The sequence below is a fragment of the Dromiciops gliroides genome, chromosome 3 (genome assembly GCF_019393635.1).
Source record: "Dromiciops gliroides isolate mDroGli1 chromosome 3, mDroGli1.pri, whole genome shotgun sequence".
NCBI classification, from domain to species: Eukaryota; Metazoa; Chordata; class Mammalia; order Microbiotheria; family Microbiotheriidae; genus Dromiciops; species Dromiciops gliroides.
Genome location: NC_057863.1, coordinates 547,434,576 through 547,457,895, shown reverse-complemented (window position 1 = coordinate 547,457,895; position 23,320 = coordinate 547,434,576). Strand labels below are relative to the sequence as shown.

Below are 23,320 nucleotides of genomic sequence, written 5' to 3'. Positions count from 1 at the left end.
GGATAACATTCATAGGCAGCTGTTAGGTGGAATGGTGGAGAAATTGCTGAAGCTGGGTTCAAATCCTACATCTAATGCTTATTATCTGTGAAACCCTGGATAAATAATTTGGCATCTCAAAGCCTCTGATTCCTCCCATATAAAATGAAGACAATAACAACTGTGGCACTAAACTTAGAAGTTTATTGTAAAGGTCAAATAAGATAATGGACACAAAGAACTTTGCAAACCTTAAAATGCTATATAAACATTGAGAAAAATATTACAGATGCTACATGTCTTCTGTATTTGGTTCAGAGTTGCCATACTGATCATTTTAGATTATAGTGTCATTTTTCACATCTGTATAGCAGTTTCCAATTTATAACGGTCCAGGAATTAGGTAGTGCTCCCATCATTGTCCCCTTTTTATAATTTTAGAAGATGAAGGGTCAGAGAGGTAGAGCAGGTTGCCTGTAATCACACAGCTGGCAAGAAGATTTGGACCTGGCTGACTAAATTCAGAGCCCATTAGTTTTAAGAAGAGTACACAGGCCATCTTTAAGTGTCTTATTATCATTACACCCACTGAGCTTCAAGACTCTGAGTCTCCTACATTCTGGTTTTCCCCAGGACCAAGCATACTGCTCAAAACAAATATCACAGTAAGATGAACTTTATTCACTCTTATTTTGGAATTCAAATAACCTTTACACAGTTTCATAACAGTTAAGTGGAGATGAAACTGATCTACCATGAGAATTTATTTAGAAATATTGAGTTCAGAGTAAGAAACACTATATCTACAGCCAAAAGTCTTAGATTCAAATCTTAGCTCTGCCAATGAATTTCCCTCTCTACAAAACAAGATCATTCAGGAGACAGATTTCCAAACCAGAAGGGAGTTTATAAATGATCTAGTCCAAAAGCCTCAATTTTATACATGAAGAAATAGGGGCTCAGAGAGGCTAAGTCCTTTGTCCAAGGTCACACAGCTTGTAAATAGTAGAGGCAGCATTCAACTGCAGGTCCTTTAGTTACCTATTCAGTGATTTTCCTGCTCTGGGACTAGGTAACCTCTAAAGTGCTTTCTAATTCTAAACCCAATGATCCTAATTTTTTTTTTTCTGATATGATTTGACAGAGGCAGAATTTGAAAACCTTTAGGGGAAGATGGGGCAGTGGGGAGAGCAGCAGGAGGTGGCTTCTCAATTAGTGTCCCAAACAAATTAAATGTATAATGCCAAAGGCTCTGCTATTTTTTAATTTATTGTATTTATTTCTTTTCATTCCCAAAGGGGTCCCAAACAGCAAGACTTGCATTTGTGTGCTATGGAAACAGGTCATTGCCTCAATTCATCTTAAAGTATAAGCATGATACTTTAAGGCCTTTAATGATTAAAATCATTTTGTTTAAATTGGAAAATATAAATATACATATCTGAAAGAAGGTCCCCAAAGGGAAAAGCTAAATTCAAAAGGGAATTCATATACTACTCTCACCACCACAGAACACCTCTCTCTGCCTATCAAAACAATAAAACAAAGCAACATAAAAACCCAACTGCATCATTTCCTATTAAGAGATAGCGTTTGTAACAGGGCTTCAGTCACAGCCTTGCTATTAAACACAATGGTGTTAGGTTTCCAGTTCTGTGGATTTATATTAAAAAGTATTTTAAAGGGACCTTAGGTGAAGCCCTACAAGGCACAGGGGGTTTCCACAGAGCTCAAAAGGAAAGCCACCTCCTGATAGGAAAGCTGCTTGTGTTGGGGTTGCTTCATTAGTTCAAACCTAAAGACACCAGTCTCTGATGGGAAAACTTGAGCTCAAGTGGGTAGGAATGGTTACCTCTGCCTGGCCCTGGAGCCTCAGGAAGCATAATCTATTGCCAGCCACTCCCCCCCACCCCTGCCCCGGCCCTTTACACCAAAAAGGGATTGGCTTCCAAGTTTCCTTGTCTGACAGGCTTCTTACCTGCCAAAGCCTCAGTTCAGGTTCTTGGAGGCCTGCTTTTCCAGTAAGACCTGATGACGTCCCTAACACCTAAAGCAGAGCAAGGATTTCTCTTCCTTATGCTACTCCAGGGGGCTAGTAAGGTTCTAGATAGTTATGCTGGGGGAAGGGAAAAGTGAACAAGAATGAACTTCAAGTCTGTAGCGGGAGCAAAGAAAAGAACCCAATTCAACAATTGTTTTCCCTCCACCAATTCTTTAAATCTCTGTTTATCATTTAGAACATTTGTGCTTCCATTTGGTTTAAACTTTCGATATCTATTAAAGATTGATTCTTTGGTTTTTTCTGCAAATAATACCAAAAGCTCTAGGACTTATTTCAATGACTCTTCAGGGATTTAAATTATTTCTCCCAGAACAACTCTGTAAGTTAGGGTAGTATTCACATTTTATAGATGAGGAAACTGAGGCACAAGAAAAATTGGCAACTTACCTATAATCACAAAGGTCTACAATTTAAACTCCTTTTGACTCCCTAATCTAGCATTTTTTCTACCACTAAGCACTTTGAAAAGCACACTTTGTGCCCCTAAAGCAGTTTCCTAAGCAGTACACTGGGAAGTACCCAGGCAAGTCAAAGTTAATACCATAAAAATGAGAAATGGATGTGTGCCACTGAAAGGATAAAATTTCAGGGGGGCGGGGGAGAGATCTACCAGAGACCCATACAGATAATTAGTGTAGTATGTTTTTGCACACTACCATCATTCATTCATTACCCATCATGTTCAATACACTGATACATATTAGGGAAAATACAAAGATAACTAAGATTACATCTTGCCTGGAAGGAATTTATCGACAAGTAATGGGGATAAAGCATGTATACAAACTATTTAACTATATATTAGAATATGAAAAATAAGTAAGATGAACACACAGTGCTAAGAGGCGACCCAAGGGAAGGCTCGCTATGAACAAAAAGGAAAAGCAGCATGGAAGAACAGAAACACTGACCTAGATTCTAGGACTGGGTTCTGATTATGGTAACTGTTCACTTAGTATGCGACTTTGAGCAAAACATATTTTCTCTCTCTGAGCTTCAGTTTCCTATCTAAAAAATGAGGGGACTATTCCAAAAGCTCTCTAATTGTGTTCAGTCCTAAAATCAATGAGTTTATAAAGCTTCAAGGAAGGGGTAGTATTTAAGGTCTGTTTGAAAGCAAAAAAATCAAAATAGTAACCAGCACCAAACAAACCAAGTTGTTATCGGTTTCAAAAATGTAATTCAATTCAATTCTGAAAGTTTTTTTTTTTTTTTAGCTATGCCTATACTTTCTGGGAGGTAACATGAATAGGACAGAATAAAGCTCCTTAAGAATAATGGAACATTTCATCTTTTCACCTGTCAGATATTTACTTTTTAGCAAATACTCCAAGAACGAGACTAATTCCTCCTCCAGACATTCCTACACACACACACACATATTCATCAGGTAAGAACTATAAAACTACTGTCTCCAATAGTTTTTGCCAAGCTAGGTAAATGGACACTCCAAAGGAAAACCAAATAGGAAACAAAAGGCTTTGCTGGGCAGACTGAAGTGACAGACCACCACTTTAACTTAACACAAACAAGATGTACAGGAGTTCTTCAGGATTAGAAAACTGGGGTTCTTTCAGAAGGCTGACAGTAAGAGTGAGAATGACAGTTATAGAATATGACTTCGGATATTTTTTTAGTACCATTCCATTTAGGCCTTCTTGAATGCAATTGAGTTTTCAGAGCCAAAAAGCTAAATTGAGGGTTTCCACTTGTCACTGAGCACAGACTTATGGGAAATATCCTCCAAGGTACATTAAGGCAAAAAATTAAAAAAACCCCAAAAACAAAACCAAAAAAAAAATACCCCAAAGAAGCCCTGCTTTAGAGAACTAATCAATCAATCAACAAACATCTAACAAATATCAGGCACCAGGGCTAGGCACCGGGGATACAAAATTAAAAATGAAACAGTTCTTGCCCCCTAAGAAACTCACTTTCCATTGAAAATGACAACATGTATGTATACAAACGCATATGCTCTATAAACCTGTAAAAATAAATGCAAAGTAATTTCAAGGAAAGGAGAGGAGCTAGGGATATCAGGAAAAGATCCATTTAAAGGTAGAACTTGCGATGAGCTTTAAACAAAAGCAGGCATTCATTCTAGGAGGTGGAGAGTGAGAAGAGCACTCCAGGCATGAAACAGCCAGTGCAAAGGCTTAGTAACTGGAGCTGAGAGTTCAGTAAAAGTAATAGCCAAGGGGGCAGCTAGATGGCGCAGTGGTTAAAGCGCTGGCCCTGGATTCAGGAGTACCTGAGTTCAAATCCAGCCTCAGACACTTAACACTTACTAGCTGTGTGACCCTGGGCAAGTCACTTAACCCCCATTGCCCCGCCAAAAAAAAAAAAAAAAAAAAAGTAATAGCCAAGAGGTCAGTTTAGTTAAACTAGAGTGTGTGGGATGGAGAGTAAGGAATACTAAGACTAGAAAGGCAGATTACAACAAATTTGTGAAGGGCTTAAAAAGCTACAGAGGGCAAGTAGACTAACCTAGATCTGCTCTACCCAGCATGAGCCAGTACAGGAATAATCCTTTGAGGGTCCTAAATGGAAGGGTGGGCTGCTGACCATCAACAAGACCTTCCTGATTCCACAGGCCCCAAAGAAGAAGTGTGCTCTCTGTTCATTTAAGAAGCTGAGTGACTGGGTGCCTAAGGTCAGGTGCTGGCCTTGTAGTCAGAAAGACCTGGTTTCAAATCATGCCACAGATACCACCTGTGTGTCTAGGTAGACTCAAAATGTGGTGGCTTTGAGTCTGCTCCATTTGCTTGGAACAACACCTGGTTTCTTTGGGAAAGGAAAACCTGATGACTCAGAGGTCAAAGCATCACTTATTGGGGTTACCCAAATGAAGAGTATGAAGTTGTGACTAATGATGACTCAACAGAATTCCTTATGGGAAAAACGGTTCAAGGAAAGGTCCCTCCCCAGTCTGTCATATATCTTCAGCATGGTCTGCTCGCTTCTGCCTGTAACTGGATTTCAAACCTGCCCAATAACAGCTTGGCCTTCATGCTGGCTGATGCAAGTTATGATGTGTGGATGGGGAACAGCCGAGGGAAAGCCTGGTCCAAGAAAAATGTTTACTTTTCTCCAGATTCATCATAATTCTAGGCTTTCACTTTTGATGAAGAGGCTAAATAGGACCTTCCTGTCACAATCAACTTTATTTTGGAGATGACTGGCCAGGAGGAACTATACTATGTGGGCCATAACCAGGGTCCCATTCTGGCTTTCACAGTATTTTCTAGTCACCAAGCTCTGACTTAAAGATCAAGGTCCTTTCTGTTTTTTCTTCCATCATCGCTGTGAAGGACACTAAAAACCCCTTAAATAAACTCTGGGTGTTTCCTAAGAAAATGTTCAAGATTTTATTTGGTGCCCAAGTATTCTACCCACATACTTATTTGGAGAAATTCACTGCCACCCAAATCTGTGGACACAAGCACCTTCACAAATTTGTGGAGAAATCTTATTTACCATATGCAGATACAACCAAAAGAAAGAGTAGCTTAGAAGTGTGCCTTTCCCATAACCCATCAGGGACATCAATTCAAAATATGTTTCACTGAAGGTAGGCTATGAAAACTAGGAAGTGTCAGGCTTATGACTGGAGTAGCCTGGTCCAGAATACGAAACACTTAAATCATGTCTAGGTATTAGGGTCTGGGTTGGAATGATGGACTAGCCCAACTACACATGGTGTCCTAGTATGTGCCCCTAAATGCTTCTCTATGAAAGCTTCCTGAACTAAAAAAAGAGATGAAGAGCAGAGGATTAGAATGGGATTATGCGGGATTTGGGCTTCTGATTCATCTTGTGTGTATTTTGCATATACTTATATAAGTTTGTTTCCCCAAGAAATTGAAAGTTCCTTGAGAGTGGAGTCTGTTGTCTTCCCCAGGGCTTAAAACACAATACCTGGCACACCATAAATACTTAATAAATGACTAATTGATTTTTTTTTGGGGGGGGGGGTGATAGTTTGTTTGTCCCTGGAGATAAAAAGAGCTACTGGCATTTACTACTGAGTCAGGAACTGACATGGTTTTAGACTTGTATATTAGGGAAATAATTTTGCAGCTGTATGAAAGATGGATTGGAAAGTGGAGAGCCTTTAGAAAGGGAGATCATTTTAAAAAGAATACTGTTAATAGTCTAGACAGTAAGTGATAAAGGCCTTAACTAGGATGATGGTCACATGAGTAGAACTAAAGGGATGAAAATGAGAGATTTCAGAGGTAGGAATATTTGGCAACTGATTAGATATATAGAAAACAGGATTAGATAAGAGAAGTTATGGATAACTCCAAGACTATGAAGCTAGGTAGCTACAAAGTGGTCCCCTTTACAAAAACAGCAAAGCTCAGAAGATGTGATAGTCTGGGGAAGGGTGAAGAGTCTGTTTTCAGAACTGCTTAGTTTAAGATGCCTTTGGGATATCCTATTCAAAAAAATCCAAAGGCTAGTTGACGACATGGGAATGAAGGTGAGGAGAGAGACTAAGGCTATATGTACACATCTGGGAATCAAATGCATAGAAAGTATAATTATCCCCATGGGAGATGATTCGGTTAGTAAGAGAGAATGTAGAAAGAAAAAGCCTAGGAACTAACCTGGAGGTACACCTAAAATTAAGGGTACACTACAGAAAATTAGAAGAGAAGGAGAATAAGGAGTAGTCAGCCAGGTCAGCCTGCCAAGAGAAAAGAGCATCATGAAAACTCATAGAGGAAAGAATATTCAGGAGGAGAGTAGTAAATAGATGTCAGATACTACAAAGAAGTTGAGACGGTTGAGGACTAAGAAAAAAGCCATCAGATTTGGCAATTAAGAGATCACTGATTTCCCCACTATGAAGAATTTCAACAATTTTAAAAGAATTACAAACTATTAACAACTGCATGAAATAATGTTTCAAATCAATAATAAAAAGAGAAATACAAATTCTGAGATTTCACCTTGTACCCAGCAAATTGGCAAAGATGACAAATGATGGAATAGTCAATGTCGGACTGGTTGTGGAAAGATGGGCACACTGGTAATTGTTGGTGGAACTGTGAATTGGCTTTAACAGTAAACAATCTGGAACTCTACTAAAAACCTGATTTAAATGATCATAACCTTTGACCCAGAGACTTAACTGCTAGGCATATACACCAAAGAGGTAAACAACAAAAACAAGGCCCTTATCACAATGAATATTTTTTTTGAGGGCAGGGCAATGAGGGTTAAGTGACTTGCCCAGGGTCACACAGCTAGTAAGTGTCAAATGTCTGAGGCTGGAATTGAACTCAGGTTCTCCTGAATCCAGGGCCAGTGCTCTATCCACTGCGCCACCTAGCTGCCCCACAATGAATATTTATAGAAGCATTTTTCTTAATAACAAAAAACTTGAAACAAACTAGATTCCCATCAACTGAGGAAAAGCCAAACAAACTGTGGTACATGTATATAATGGAATATTACTGTGTTGTTTAAAAAATAAATATGATGAATACAGAGAAATTTTTACATAAATTGGTTCAAAGTGAAGTATGCAGAATGGGGAAAAAATATATGCAGTAACGACAATAATGCAAAAAAGAACTATGATGGGGCTGCTAGGTGGTGCAGTGGATAGAGCACCAGCCCTGAAGTCAGGAGGATCTGAGTTCAAATCCAGCCTCAGACGCTTAACACTTACTAGCTATGTGACCCTGGGCAAGTCACTTAACCCCAGTTGCCTCACCAGAAAAACAAACAAAAAAAAGAACTATGAAAACTAAATTCTGTGAAGTTATAATGATTATGTTTGACCCTAAAGAGAAAAAAATGAGATGTCACATTCCCTTTTTTTCTTTATAGAACTGAGAGGGAGCAGGAGCGGAGAACAATCATTGGTGTGGAACACTATATCATATCAAGCTTTTGGATATGTTGATTAATTTTGTTGAATTAATTTCCTTCTCTTTATTAGGGATAATTCTGGGAAGAATGGAGGGGGGATATATTGGGAATTATGTTATTCAAAAACAAAAAATATCAATAGTATTTCTAATTATTTAAAAAAGATTAGTAATTTGAAGGGAGCAGTTTCAGTTGAGTGATACTTCAAAGGGTTTAAAATTGAGTGAGAAAAAAAGAGTTGAAAATTGAGAGAGAAAAAAGAAGTGGAGGCAAGGAGTGTCGACATTTTTTTCCTGGGAGTTTGGCTTATAAAAAGTAAAAGTGATACAGGTCAATAGTTTGAGGGGATGGTAGGGTCCAATAAGCTTTTAAGGATCAGAAATGTTGGTAGGCAGCTGGGAAGGAAACAATATTTAAAAGAATACTGGAGCAGCTAGGTGGCACAGTGGATAAAGCACCAGTCCTGGATTCAGGAGGACCTGAGTTCAAATATGGCCTCAGACATTTGACAAGCTGTGTGACCCTGTCCAAGTCACTTACCCCTCACTGCCCCCCACCCGAAGAATACCAACGACTGAAGAGAATTTTTTAAAATGCTCCATGAGGTTCAAAGGACATGACTATTAATGGCTAAATTGCTAATAATACCTTGGGAAGGTAGTAAAAGCTTTAAAGAAGAAGCAGAAACTGGAAGGAGAGAGAGAGAGAGAGAGAGACTGATTCCAGGCATTGGAATTATCTGAGTACAGGCATGGAAGCAGGAATGTATAGTATATATAATTATTTGTTTGTTTGTTTGGTGGGGTTTGGAGGGTTCATTTTTGGGGAGGGAAGGTGCTGTGAGTGGTCATTTGGCTACAAAGAAAAGGAATAATGTGACATGACTGCAAAAGCAGGGTGGTACCAGATTGTGGAGACCCTTGAATGCCAAGGAAGGTAATGTGAACATTACTTAGATAATAAGGTCCCACTAAAGATTTTTAGTAAAGAAGTAACACGGTGACTTTGCCATATAAGAAAGATTTTTCTTAAAGTATGAAAAATGGTTTGGGCAGGGAAACAGCAAAGGCAGGAATATGGAAGCTACTATAATATTTAGGGCTTGTGGCAGGGAAAATAATGAGTGCTTCTGTTAGGATAATGGCACTGGAAACAAAGGCATTGATAAAAGAGATGCTGTGGAGACAGAATTAATAGATCTTGGAACCAAGAGGTGAAAGAAAAGGTAGAATCAAAGCTAAGAACTAAATTAGAATATACTGACAATAATTACATAAGGTAGTAACTGAAACAAAAGAGAAGTAGGAAAAATTGGAATAAACAACTCAGGAAGTTCCAATCCCAGTATTAAACTACTAACCAGCTAGATACCTATGGGCAAGTTATGTAACCCATAATGTAAAATGGGACTACTTTGTTTATCTTAACCTATCTCACAAGGGTTTCTGAAAAGATCCAACAAAATAAAGTTTGTGGAAAAAATGTTTTTAAAAATGTAAAGTATGAATTTAAGGTGCAGCTATTATTATTATTATTGAAATAGTAAAATGAAAAGTTTATGAAAAAATGACAATGACAAAAAAGCTTTAATCATATTATCATAACCATAAAAGTGACTGCCTGACTATTTCTTTACAACAAAATATGCTTCCCTCTTATACAAGACAAGTGTATGAGTAGGAGGGGGGGAGGTGTGACAAGGGGGGCAGCAAGAGGTTTAGAAATTGAAGAGTAAAAGAAGAACTAAATGAAAAAGCATTTATTAAGTGCTTATTGTTGTTTAGTCATTATCAGTCATGTCTGACTCTTTGTGACCCCTTTTGGAGTTTTCTTGGCAAAGATACTGGAATGTTTCAACACTTCCTTTTCCAGCTCATTTTACAGATGAGGAAACTGAGGCAAACAGGGTTAAATGACTTGCCCATGGGCACACAGCTAGTAAGTGTCCAAGGCCAAATTTGAACTCAGGTCTTCCTTTAGGCCCAGCACTCTATGCATTGCATCACTGCTTACTCTCTATGTGCCAAACAAATAATTTTGGAACTTGGGCTGATGAGTCTGCATCTGAAATGCCAAGATAAAAACAGATAGAACTGATATCAGAGAGAAAACCACGCTGAGTTACTTCTATCCAAGAAGGAGGAGAGGAAGTAGATACCATGAATTAAACTGGTATCAGATTATTTTCATTGCTTAATCTACATTAAAGTGTTAAGAAAACCTCCATGTCAATTCAAACACTGACAACAGGAGAGAAAACTAACCAGCTCTAGACTTGAGTAATTTCAATAAAGGAAAAGATGCTCCCAGACACTGACTCCATTTAGAGCCAGAAGATGCAAGATAACAATTCCCAACAAAAATAAGCTCTGCCAGGAATCCGATTATTTATACCTTGAACCTTCCGTATAACCTAACACATGCTCTCCACACAGGAAGTGCTTCATAAATAGATATTGAAGTGATTCTTCTGGACTGTTAAAAGCTTGAATACCTAACCAGTGCTCTTCCATATGCTTAATGGAAAAACAGCATTATTTTTTAAGAGGGAAAATAAGAAGAGAATCCCTGACAATAAAATCTAATGTCTAAAGCCTGGTATTCTTTAATCACACTTGGTAAACTTTAAAAAAAAAAAATCCTTAAAATGCACATATGTTTTCAAGCACAGCACAGTGCTTATATTAAAAAAAAAAAACAACTTTAAAGCAGATGGAGGGGAAGGTCAATTATGGCCATATAGTGATAAAAAATTAAACTTTTCTAACAGGGAAAGCACAAAGATAATCAGGAAAAAAATGTTTATCACTTTGAAAACAAGAATATTATTTCCTAGCTAATAACATTTATTTGATCAGTTTAATCAACCAAACTTCCATTACCCATAAATACAGAGTTGTATTATTAGCGACCCAAATGACTTAGAGGTCCACGTCACCAAAAACTAGCAACCAGTAAAAGAAATGAATCATCCTCGCAATTCAACAGGGTAAATTTATTACCAGTAAAATGGAGTATATAATACTCTAATATTTACTTTATTGAGCCTAGATGGAAGGGTTAATTTTTTTACTGACCAGACTAGATAATCTCTTATGCTTCCATATTCACTTGCCACCCCAGATAGGATCCAACAAGCCTCAGAATTATAGAAATTTAGGAAGATTGCATAGGAAAGATTCCTGCATAGGAGAGAAAGCACTCCAAACCTCAAATGAGGAAACTACCTTTTCAACTGCCAACACAGTCAAGTGGAAAGTTTACTTATCTTGAAATCAGAAAACCTGTACTTAATTCTGTATCTGCCATTTACTAGCTATGTGGTCCTCAGCAATTCATGTAATAAATTAAGCACTAAAATAGATTAAACACCTATTATATCTCAAGCATTGTGCTAAATGCTGGGGATAGCAAGGCAAAAATATGCCAGTTTTACTCCTAAGGAGCTTACCTTTCCTGACCTGTAAGATGGGGATGATCTTGCTTATACTTCCAAAGGTCTTATTTGGCTTATTATGAAGATTATCATGAGGGAAGTAGTTAGTAAACCCTGAATCGCTACATAAATCAAAGCAATTATTTGGAGCACACCAGAGCACTTAGGTGTCTGTGCTTTATTCAAACACAGACAAGGAGCTCTCTGATGGCTGAAATATGTCTTTTCTCCAAACTTTTCCTCTTCCTCAGTGCCCAGGGATAATATTCTCCATGAAAAATCTAGTTAATAAGTATTTGTTAAATTGTTTTCCAGGTCACTCGTTCCTTTCCCTGCCTAAGTGAACCCTTTGGGGATGGCTCCATATAGTGTTTGAAGGTGGGAAATGGGGAAAAGCACTGGATTTGGGCCCAGAGGCCATAGCTTGAAATCTCTGTTCCTTACTACAGGTGTGACCTTGGGAAAATAACAAAACCTCTCTGAGCCTTAGTGTCCTCATCTACAAAATGAAGAAGACTAACTGATCACTAAGGTTACTTTCTAGCTCTAAATCTCCTAAGTCTCTGAAGCTTAGTAAACAATATGTTACATTAAAAACATGAAAGTTCCCAAGAAATATTCCCATAGAAGTGAAGGTGATATAAAAATGTGGTTTTTTATTCCCATATTTACTTCTTAAAATACACTAATGTCGATATACATAAACATCCACTGCCTTCCCAATAAATTTAAAGAGAAAAGAATACCTTGAAAATCCTCAGAATTAGGCAGCTTTACACCGCATACAAAATAATCCTTTTGCTCATTCTGTGAATTTAACCAAAGACACAAAATCAGTTCCTTAAAAAGTTGAGAAAAGTTTAAACAAAATCTCAGAGGCTTGAACAGTGTTGATTTAAGAGGATTATTTTCATGATTTCAAAATGTTATCAAGTTAACATAAAAGCCATTTGAAATTTTCATCCCCAAAGTATCTTTTGACAAGTTCTTATATACAGGATGAGAAATTGAAAATGAGTTTAAGAAATTATTATGAACTAGCTCAATTACTATTAACATCAAATTCACTGTTTTCCATTCCCCGAATTTCAATTGTTCAAATCATTTGTTTGTTTAAAAATAAACAAAGGAACTTATCAGGTCTTGTAATTTTGTTGTTCAAGTACAAATTCCTGACAGTCACCTCAATTCTGTTTTCGACATTAGCTCAGAGAAGGTAGATTCATAACACAAAGACCTGAAGATATACTCAAGGCATATTTAAAAAAATAAGTCCCAAGGACAAATAAGTCATTTATTTAATCAGCTGAATCTTAGAAGTGGACAGGAAAATAAGGAGTTTGTTTTTAACAATTCACTTGACTACCTGTCACAAATGATTTGGCTTCTGCCAAAAATCAAACTGTAGAAACAGAGATGAGCTAAAACTCAATCCAAAAGGTTTCTGAATTTAGGCTCTCTGAGCTTCAGTTCCCATATCTTTAAAATTAGGGGGCTGAATTAGATATGCCCCCTAGTTCTAAACCCTATTATTCTATGCTAATTAACAAGCCAAAATAAGAACATACTCTGGTTTAGAGAGAAACAATTTCAAAACAGAAAATAATTGGTGTATAGGGAAAATCTTTTTTAGACAGTATAACTTACCAAATCAATGGGGTAAATGTAGGAAAGCTCAGACAACAATTGTCTGCATCGAATTGTCAACTGTGCATTAGTCTTCAAAAATAGTTCTCTGAGGGAAAAAATTTATGAAAGGTAAATTTGCCCATATTATAATGCCATTTTTTCCATATAGCACCCTCAGCTATGTGACTAGCTAGCTCAAGTCAAGCTCCCAAGCATGGAAAGGGTTGCATAACTGTCTAGCCATCTCTACCTGTTGAAATGTTTTCCTTTCTTGCCAAACATCATTTCTGAAAAGAAGCTTCCCCGACCACACCAGTTAGAAATGATCTCATCTTCCTTTTACTTGAAATAATGAATTGGTTATACTTTTCCTATGAAATTCTATCATTAGGATTTGCATTATATTTTTTTCTTTAAATTTTATCTCCTCAAAAGATTACAAGCAATTATGGAAAGACCAACAAAACTAAATCCTACACTGATTTCAATCAAATATTTGCTATATGCTGGTGCTAAGTGCCAGAGACAAAGAAAAAGCAAAAATAGTCCCTGCCCACAAAGAGCTTACATTCTAATGGAGGAAATGACATGTAACGTGTACACAAGTAGGCTTCACAACACATGTACAAAGTAAATGGAAGGTAACCTTTTAGGAGAAAGCATCTGCAGTTGGGGGATGGAGAAAGGCCTCCTGAGAAAAGAAGGTAGCTTTGAAATTGAGTCCTCAAAGAACCTAAAAGAGGGTAGAGATTTTAAGAGGTGGGGAGTGCAGTGAAAGAACACTGGAGTTATAAGGACAAGTCTTAGAGCAGCATCATGTGTGAGGAACAGCAAGTGGGCCAGACTGGGGAGGAGAGTTCATGGAGGAGAGTGAAATAATAATAAGACTGGAAAGAGAAGGATATTGGTTGTGAAGAGCTTTAAATGACAAACAAAAGGGTTTATATCTGATCTGGGAGGTAACAGGGGTTTGCTGAAAATGGGAATGACATAATTAAACTTGTACTTTGGAAAAATCTCTTTGGTAGATGCGAAGGATAGATTGGAATGGGGAGAAACGAGGCAAACTGACTAATTACAAGGCTTCTGTAGTAATCCAAGAAAGGCAATATAAGTCTCAACTAGAGTGGAGCTTTTGTTAGTAGAGAAAAGGCCATGGATCTGAATTGTGGGGAAAGAAATGACAAGATTTGGCAACTGACTGTATATGAAGACTAAAAATGTGGATCAACAGGTTAGGAACAGTGGCTGCCATCCTCTGTGGATGTAATTGAACTGATACTGTTTATGAATATATACTCATATACACTATTTTATTGGCAAATTGGGGGCCCTTTTCCCTTTAATAGCATATCTCTGTGAAGTACCTTTCTTCCCCATCCTTGATCCCCAACTAAGTGAGCATTCAAATGTAGAATCCAAAGGGAAAGCTCTAACCCCTTAAAGCAAATCTTCCCTAGGTGAGTAAGTCTCCAAGCTGTTCTCTTTGGCAATCTTCAAGCTAGCCAGAAACAAGAGAAAAATTCCTTAAGCTACTTTGATTGACTGTTCTCTGCTTACCTATTCAATTTTAAAACTTTGTCTCATATCTCTAAACAGCTGGGAAGACCACTCCCAGTTTATAAAACTGTGATAACACTCCTCTTAGCCCAAGTGAAGTAGTTTTTGCTTTTTTATAATCTCCTATTTTTTATAGCTAACTAATTCTCTAATTCTAAACAAAGAGAGGGATTAGCTCTCGGTTCCCACTCTCAGCATCACATTTGGCCACTGATGTCTTTGAATTCCTGAGAACTTGAAAACTAAATAACTCTAATGTGTTTCAGAGACAGATCCATTTTAATACAAGATGTCCCAAATGTCTTAGTGCAGTTTTAAACTTTAATAGCTTCTGCTTCACTGTATAAGAAGGGAAAGCTTGTGAGCCATGCTGGGTATGGGGAGTTGAATTGCTACTTGCACAACCTCCTCTTCTCCTCACATTTGCTCTATTTGGTGTTAACACCTGGGGATACTAGCACCTATGCTAACTAAAGTTATAGTGGGTACCTATTCTTCCACCCCCACCAAGCTGATCTGAAACATTAGGATTTTATGCTACTTAGACAGCCAGTGGAAAACCAGTGCAAGTGCTGAAACTCTTCTATCCTCCAATATCAATTAGAAAGAACTTGCTGTTTCCCTTCCCCAACCATTTTCCTCCATTGCCTGGCAGAGCCCTAACTCTAGACACAGACTGGCAGACTATCTCTACTGTCTGGAGAGGTCTACTGGCTATAAAGAATAGTCTATATTAGTTACATTACCAGAGTCATAAGTGTCAGGCATATGGCCTGTTTCTCCCCTGAGAATGGTGCTTTATTTATTAAAAAATCAATCATTTAGAAAGCAACTGTAATTAAATGTAAGAGTTATATGATTGGGGGCAGCTAGGTGGCGCAGTGGATAAAGCACCAGTCCTGGATTCAGGAGGGCCTGAGTTCAAATTCGGCTTCAGCCACTTGATACTTACTAGCTGTGTGACCCTGGGCAAGTCACTTAACCCTCACTGACCCCCCTCCCAAAAAAAAAGAGGTATATGATCAATTCTTCTCTTTAATTTTTTTTTTAAGTCCCCAAATAATCCTAGTGTATTTGGAAAAGAAAGCAGGACACTAGAGCAACCTTTCTAAATCAAGTATGGGCTCTATCTGATCTTTGTATCCCTAGTATCCAACACCAGGTTTCTCACCTAAGCAGATGCTTAAACAATATCTGTTGAACTTAAGATAACTGAAATTTAAAGATTAAAGCCCAGATTGACAGCAGGAGCCCTTATTGCCAAATGAATCAGCAAATCAGTTTCAAGTGCTTAGCCTTATGTTTGCTGTTAAAGGCTTTGCAAAACAGGCAAAAGACATTCTTATTTTTGTGGGTCTAACAATCTATATGAGGTGATACAAAATATACCAGTGAAAAGCAGCAGCAAAAATGTTAAATGCTAAACTTCAGAGAAGAGACATTTCATTTTGAATCAGAACAGTCAATGTAACAGAAATATTACCAGGTTTGAGTCAGGAGACTACTGATCTAAAAGGAAAGAGCCTAGATTTTGGGAATCAGGACCTAAATTTAAATCCTGGTTTTGACACTACCTTAGTTTCACTGTGAAGTAAAGGAGTTGGACTAATGACAACAAACTGGGGATATGGATACATAGGAGAGTGGACTATCTTGAGCTGTCCATCCATGAACCTGGACTCTCATGCTATCTATACCACACATCTGGCTGTGTCAAATTATTTAAGTCACTTAATCTGTCAAGGCTTTGATTCCCTCCTTTATGAAATCAAGGAGTTGGACTGGAAAATAATTAAGATCCTTTCCAGCTCTAATGTCATGAGATTGTATATGATACTATGGTTTCCACAAAGGAGGAAAGGCTTGCCTTGGACCTTGAAGGATGGATAAGATTTGACTAGAGAAAGAGCAGGAAGAAAGGGTATGGGGCAGAGGAGAACAGAAAGGGACATACAACATAAGCAAAGGTATAATAAGGCAGTAAGGTATATAACAGTGTAGAGACTGGTTTAATTAGAGTGGAGGATAGATGGTTTTGCAAACAAATACAAATAAGGCAGGCAGGTAGGTGCTATCAGATTCTAGAGGATTAGAAAGTCAAACCCAGGAATTTAGAATAGGCAATAGGAAGCAACTATAGGCCCTTGCATGGCTTCATGAAAGCAACATTTAAGGAACACAGAAAGGCGAATGGATAGACTGTAGGCAATAAAACTAGTCAGAAGATTCTGGATATAGTCAAGACTTTTCATGATGAAAATCTGATCTAGCATGGTGACCATGAGACAGAGTAAAAAGGAAATCAGAGAACTCTTTTGAAGAATATAATTTTAAAGACATTGTAGAAGGACATGTGGTATAGGATAAAGGGAATTTTCAGATTTAAGTCCTAGCTTTGTCACTTACTAATTATGTGACTCTAAGTAAGTCACTTCATGCTTGAAATGAAAGCAATTTCTTCATCTATAAATTGCTTTGTAAATTGTAAAACGTTATATAAATGAGAAATTATAACTATAATAATCACACATTTGCATATTTTGTCATATAATTCTAATATAATTTATCATCTCATCCTACTCATCCATTCAAAAGGGTTCAAATAGAAGCTGTCTGGGAAACATAACTATCCTACTTCCTTTATATTCAGTGGTCTGTAGACCATTCCACAGGTGCACAAAATAACTGCTTTTGTAGTTTTTTTTAGTGAAACCACATAGTTGACTTCATCCTTATACATCAAGTAGTTAATAGTGGGGTTTTTCCAACTCCTTTGATTGGGAAACCATACTTATATGTAGAAGCCATGGTAATTGATTTAAGTCTAGGCAGAACCCTAATAGCCTTAAAATGCTTCCTTGAAAAAACACCACATTTCATATGAATTATTCTTGACATGACTGAATTGATGGCATGGTTTAAATAAAGTTTTCCATACTGACATTAAATCCCCTAGCATGCTCACTATATTTGGATATTCTAGTGTCACTAGAGTCAGTTTTGTATACTTACAATATATGAATAAACAGAGTGCAAAACTGAGTCTGAAAGTTACACAAAAATCAACAAATTAGTATGTAGGTTATGACACTTTGGGGCAGTGTGTTTAATAATTATCTCATCAATAAGTTTTTCTTTATACCCCAGGACTGGTTTTCGTGATCTCTTTACTCCTCAGTCAATATACCATTTTCAGGTAAATGCTTATAGATTTTTTTTCTTCCATGATACAAAACTGTAAATGCTTTATAAAGCACATACCAAAAAAGGCCTATATGTAATGGAAACATGATGCCTTTTGTCAAGTACATTGGGATCAGTATTACAGCTAAGGGAAAACTAATAAAGTGCTTTGCTAATAATTAATCATCAATATAAAGTAACTGAGCCAACACTTACAAAGCTTACCTAGCCCTTCCATTTTTTTAGTTTTTCCGCATTCTCTAGTATCCATTACTTCCCTTGAAATAAATTCTGTTGTGGATTATATTAATGGTGCTCAAGCTTTGTTTTACAGAATATGAATTTAGTCATGATGTATTAAAGTACTATAAAGATAATTTTCTTCAAAAAGAACACAACACAATGAAAATAATTTCAGATTAGGTTACAAATTAGTTGATGAAGATGAAGTGGTAGAGAAACAAAATCTAAATTATATCAAGAAATACTGTCATACTTGGTAACTTCAATGCTAAGGTTTGAAAAGGTGAAAATGGGAAGAAATATATGGGGAAAGCAAGGTTCCCAAAGAAGAAATGAGAGGCCAAAAGACTTGTATAATATGCAGGTACCTCATATTTTAATATCATAAACATTTTCTTGGGAAAAAAATGTCATTGTATAAAGTGAGTTCTAAATAACATCAAAAAGAACAAAACATATATTGTTATGGGAAAAGACTTGTTCCTGGTGTGAGTGTGGAAGGTAAAGAATGAGAAAGAAGAGTAAGGATATCCAGGAGAGACAATAAAGATGGACAATAAACTAGGCCCAGAGTTAAACAAGAAGAGAACAGAGGGGACTGCTTTTGGGAAAGTGAAAAGTTCCTTTCATGGACTCCTCATGACTTCATTTGGGGCTTCCTTGGCAAAGACACTGGAAATGGCAATACCATTTCCTTCTCCAGCTCATTTTACAGATGAAAAAACTGAAGCAAACAGGGTGAAATGACTTGCTCAGGGTCACCCAGCTAGTAAATGTCTGGGGCCAGATTTAAACTCACAAAAATGAGTCTTTCTGACTCCAGGCCCAGTGCTCTATCCATCACCACCTAGCTGCCCTGTGCCAACTAGCTGCCACTGGTACTGTCAGAAAAACGAGAAAATAAGCAAAATAGTCCTCTAGCATATTGAGTGGAGCCCCTGTGGTAAGCTTTGGAAAGAACAAAAAGGAATTACAATGGTGGTGGTGGTAGCAGCGGCAGTAATGAGAAGTGAGAAATGAGAGTCCAATGACAGAATGAATATGAGATGAAGATTTGAAAAAGATGCCAGTTTCTAGGCTGAGAAACCAGAAGAGAATAGTGCCAAGAATAATAAGCATGTGATTGGTGCTTTGATTAAGACTCTGTATAGTGGCCTGTAGACCAAGATGCACTGAGGCAGTTTACTAGCTGTGTGACCCTGGGCAAGTCATTTAACCCTCACTGGCCTGAGAGAGAGAGACAGAGAGACAGAGAGAAGCAGCAGCATATACCATTCTGGAGAGTAGTTTGGAACTATAGTCAAAGGGCTATAAAACCATACATACCCTTTGACCCAATCATACCACGACCAGGTCTGTATCCCAAAGAGATAAAACGAAAAGGACCTATATGTACATAAACATTTATAGTAGTTCTTTTGTAGTGACAAAGAATTGGAAATTATGGAGATGTACATCAATTGGGGAACAGATAAACAAATTGCAATTTTCTGTAAGAAATGATGAGCAGTATGCTTTCAGTAAAATCTGGGAAGACTTACATGAACTATGAAAGAGAAATGAGCAGAACCAGGAGAACATCATATACAATAATAGTAATACTATATGATGATTAACTGTGAATGACAGCTATTCTCAGCAATACAATGATCCAAATCAATTTTAAAGGACTTATGATAAAAAAATGCTATCCACCTTGAGAGAAAGAATTGATGGAGTCAGGATGCAGTTTGAAGCCTACTTTTTTACTTTCTTTTCATTGTTGTTGCTGTTTTGGTCTGTTCTCCTTTTTAAAATTTTATTTTATTTTTGATTTATGGAATAAAACAAGTATTTCCATAACATAGTACAATAAAAAAGATGATTGCACATAAAACTACAAATCTATTATGAACAACTTGTTATTCCTTTCAAACAAACAACAAAATTATCATGTAAATTTCTTTTTTTTTTTCTTCCCTATCCCACCTCCAGCCTAGAGATGGCTATCATTAGACAAAAATAGGTATTGGTATATATGTATATGCATATTATTATATTATACTTATATGTGATATAATTAAGTTATTAAATTATGATATGTTATAATATAATAATTCTCTACATACCTCTATTTATCAGCTCTTTCTCTGGATGAAAATAGCATCTTTCTTCATATGTCCTTCATAGTTAGGTAGTCTCTGTTTTCTTTATCAACATGACTAATACAGAAATGTTTTGCCTGACTGCACACATATAATCTATATGAAATTACTTTGCCTTCTCCATTATGGGGGAGGGGAAGGAGGGAGGAAAGGAATTTAAAACCCCAAATTTTAAAACATTCATGTTAAAATTTTTGTTTACATATAATTGAGAAATAAAAGAAAAATAAAATGGAAAAAAAAGAAAGAAGCAGCAGAGGCAGGATTTGCATCCAAGTCCTCATACTAGTGAATGAGCACTTTTCTCACTGTACCATGCTGAGTGTTATGCTATATTATACGTTATTACACTCTCCCCCCTCATCCTGCACAGACCCCAGGCAAACTCTGTGTGGAATTAATACTAGGTGCGCTGGTGCTAATGTGTTAACACCATTTACCTTTTGGCAGTGCACTCTTTTCTCAGCTCACTTAAGGATTCCTTGTGCAGTTGTAGCTTGAGGTGTTCAGTCTCAAATGTGCTTCCTAGAAAGAGACAGGGCAAGATTTTAGGAATGAATCACACTTCCGGTAGGGAATGCTTCCAATTTCAACAACAAAGGCAGACCTAGCTAGTTTTCATGATGCAGGCCAGGCAGGGCACTGTGATCCTGGGATAGCAGAAGATCATGTTATTCCCTCTGCAAAACTACCACAGGAAAGGGGCAAAGCTACTGAGGGAACTGTTCTCTGAAATGGAAGTGATAAATATAACTGTTTGTATAGATTGAATAATTATGAGATGAAAATTAGAGAGTTTCTTAAGACTGAGGGTAATCTTTCTACAATTAATGAAAAAAGATGCTGTTCTTTGTGTGGGAACTCCTTTTACTTTTATAGCTCTTAGCCCTTCTATTACTTCAGTTTCAACAAATTAAAGAGATTGAAAAACTGATTGCTCTTCAGCCATCCTAATGATGAACCTCCTCAATGTAGGTGTGTTGTTTTACAGACAATCATCAGACCTAAATACAAAAACCTTCCTGCTTCATAGAATCATAGAGACCTTGCACTATATTAGCATTACTTTGAAAACCTAGGCCTACCTCTATACTCTACTGCAGTTACTACTACAATAATAATTATTACTGTTATTATCATTAATAATAACAATTCTCTTTTATACTTGTGTGAGGTTGCACCTGTCATAAAGAACTCTCTTCACAACATTCCAAAAAAGGTTATTGTTTTAAGTATATACATTAATGTATTCTTTTTAACATCACCATAATTTCCCCAAGTATCATGCTACCTCTTCCTCCTCCCAGAGACTCATTTTATATAACAAACAGTATTTTTAAAGACAAAATGAAAAAAAAAAATGAAAACAGTATAACTGAGCAATGGATCAAAAAAAGTCTGAAAATATGTGGAATGTATAACACTTGTGGACCTTCCAACTTTGCAAAAGAATATGTGTGGAAGTGTCTTCTCATCTCTTATTTTCAAGCTCTATTATTTATAATTTTGTAGGATATACTATTGATTTTCACCCTATGCTCATTCTTTCCATTTATATTTCTATGGTTATTACAAATATTATTACTTGACTCTGCTTACTTCACTATGCATCAGTTCATGTAGCTCTTTCCATGCTTGTCTGTATACATCACACATGTCATTTCTAATAGCACAATACTATTTCACAACATTCATGTACCACCATTTGTTCAGTCGTTCCCCAATCTATGGGCATCTAGTTTATTTCCAACTCTTTGCCATCGCAAAAAGTACTGCATATTTTTGTTTTAAATGGGAACTTTCTTACTATCAATGGCTGTCTTAGAGTATAAGCCTAATAATGAATCTTTAGGGCATAGGGAAAGAGACATTTTAGACATTTATTTGCAAAATTCCAAAATGCTTTCCAAAATTTTGCAGATTCACAGATACACCAAGAAAAGCTCCTCTGGTATGCCTATCTTCAACCAACTCTTCCAACACTGACTGGGGCAACTAGGTGGCGAAGTGGATACAGCACTGACTGGATCTGAAGTTGGGAGGACCTGGGTTCAAATCTCAGCTCATACACTTACTAGCTGTGTGACCTTGGGCAAGTCACTTAGCCCAATTGCCTTAAACATCCAGGGTCATCTCCACTCATCTTGATACAGCCCTCCTTCACTTAAATCTAATTCACTGTAAGTCATGACATCACCCCAATGTCATGGTCCTCTTTGAGAACAAGGACAACACAACACCAACATCATTGACTGCCATCTTTGACAATTTTAGGGGTGTGATATAAAACTTTACAGTTGTTTTTATTTGTATTTTACTTATTAGTGATTGGGAGCATCTTTCATAGGGTTGTTAATAATTTACAATTCTTTTGAGAACTTTTTTCCTCATATCTTTTGACTACTTATTTAATGATTAGGGAATGGTTGTTAGTCTTATATGTATCTATTAATTGTTTATGTATCTTAGATACCAAACCTTTATCAAGGAATTATATACAAAGATTCAACAACTTCTTTTCTCATCGAATGTGCATTAATTTTGTTTGTGCAAAAGTTTTTGAGGATCATTTAATTTAACGCTCCTCATAGCTGTGAAAAGTGTATGATTGTTTCTCTTCTAATTTTTAATAATATGATCTTTAATTATATGGGAAAGTAAAGGAATAAGCACATACACACAACGTTCTAGGCACTGTGCTAATCACTTTTATAAATATCACCTCATTTATTAAGGTCATATATCCATTTAGAATGCAATATAGAATAGGGTAAAAGGTGCTAGTCTAAGCTTAATATGTACCGGACTGCTTTCCAGTTTTTCAAGCAGTTTTTACAAATAAATAGTTCTTTCCTAAGTAAATTGTTTTTTGGTTTATCAAATAGTGACTTATTGAGTTTTATTCATTGAATGCTTCTAATAATCCTGTTCCCAAAAGCTCAGAATCAACATTTACATTATATGATATTAAGTATAAACTATAAAATGTTGTTCTTCCTGCAATTATGAAGACAATATAAAATTACAAAACTCTAATTATAAAATAGTTACAAAAATTTTATGTGGGACATTATTTAAAAATTAAAAGAACAGAGCAAGACTTCATTGGCTTGTTATTATCTACAAGACTTTCATATTAAATTTCTTGATTTAAAAATTCTTGTTCCCATTTTAATAAAGTATTTTACAACTTGG

At 36.7% G+C, this 23,320-nt stretch overlaps 1 protein-coding gene across 3 annotated transcripts in view; it reads right to left on the bottom strand.

The window, feature by feature from the left end:
• The window catches only part of UVRAG (UV radiation resistance associated), a 372,875-nt gene that overhangs the window by 174,781 nt on the left and 174,774 nt on the right, over nt 1-23,320 (bottom strand). For all 3 annotated transcript variants that reach the window (XM_043995097.1, XM_043995099.1, XM_043995098.1), the window contains 3 exons: nt 20,566-20,650; nt 13,014-13,101; nt 12,113-12,173 (listed from right to left, as the gene is read on the bottom strand). In XM_043995097.1, the coding sequence (XP_043851032.1) occupies nt 12,113-12,173; nt 13,014-13,101; nt 20,566-20,650 (234 nt within the window). The remainder of the gene's footprint in view (nt 1-12,112; nt 12,174-13,013; nt 13,102-20,565; nt 20,651-23,320) is intronic.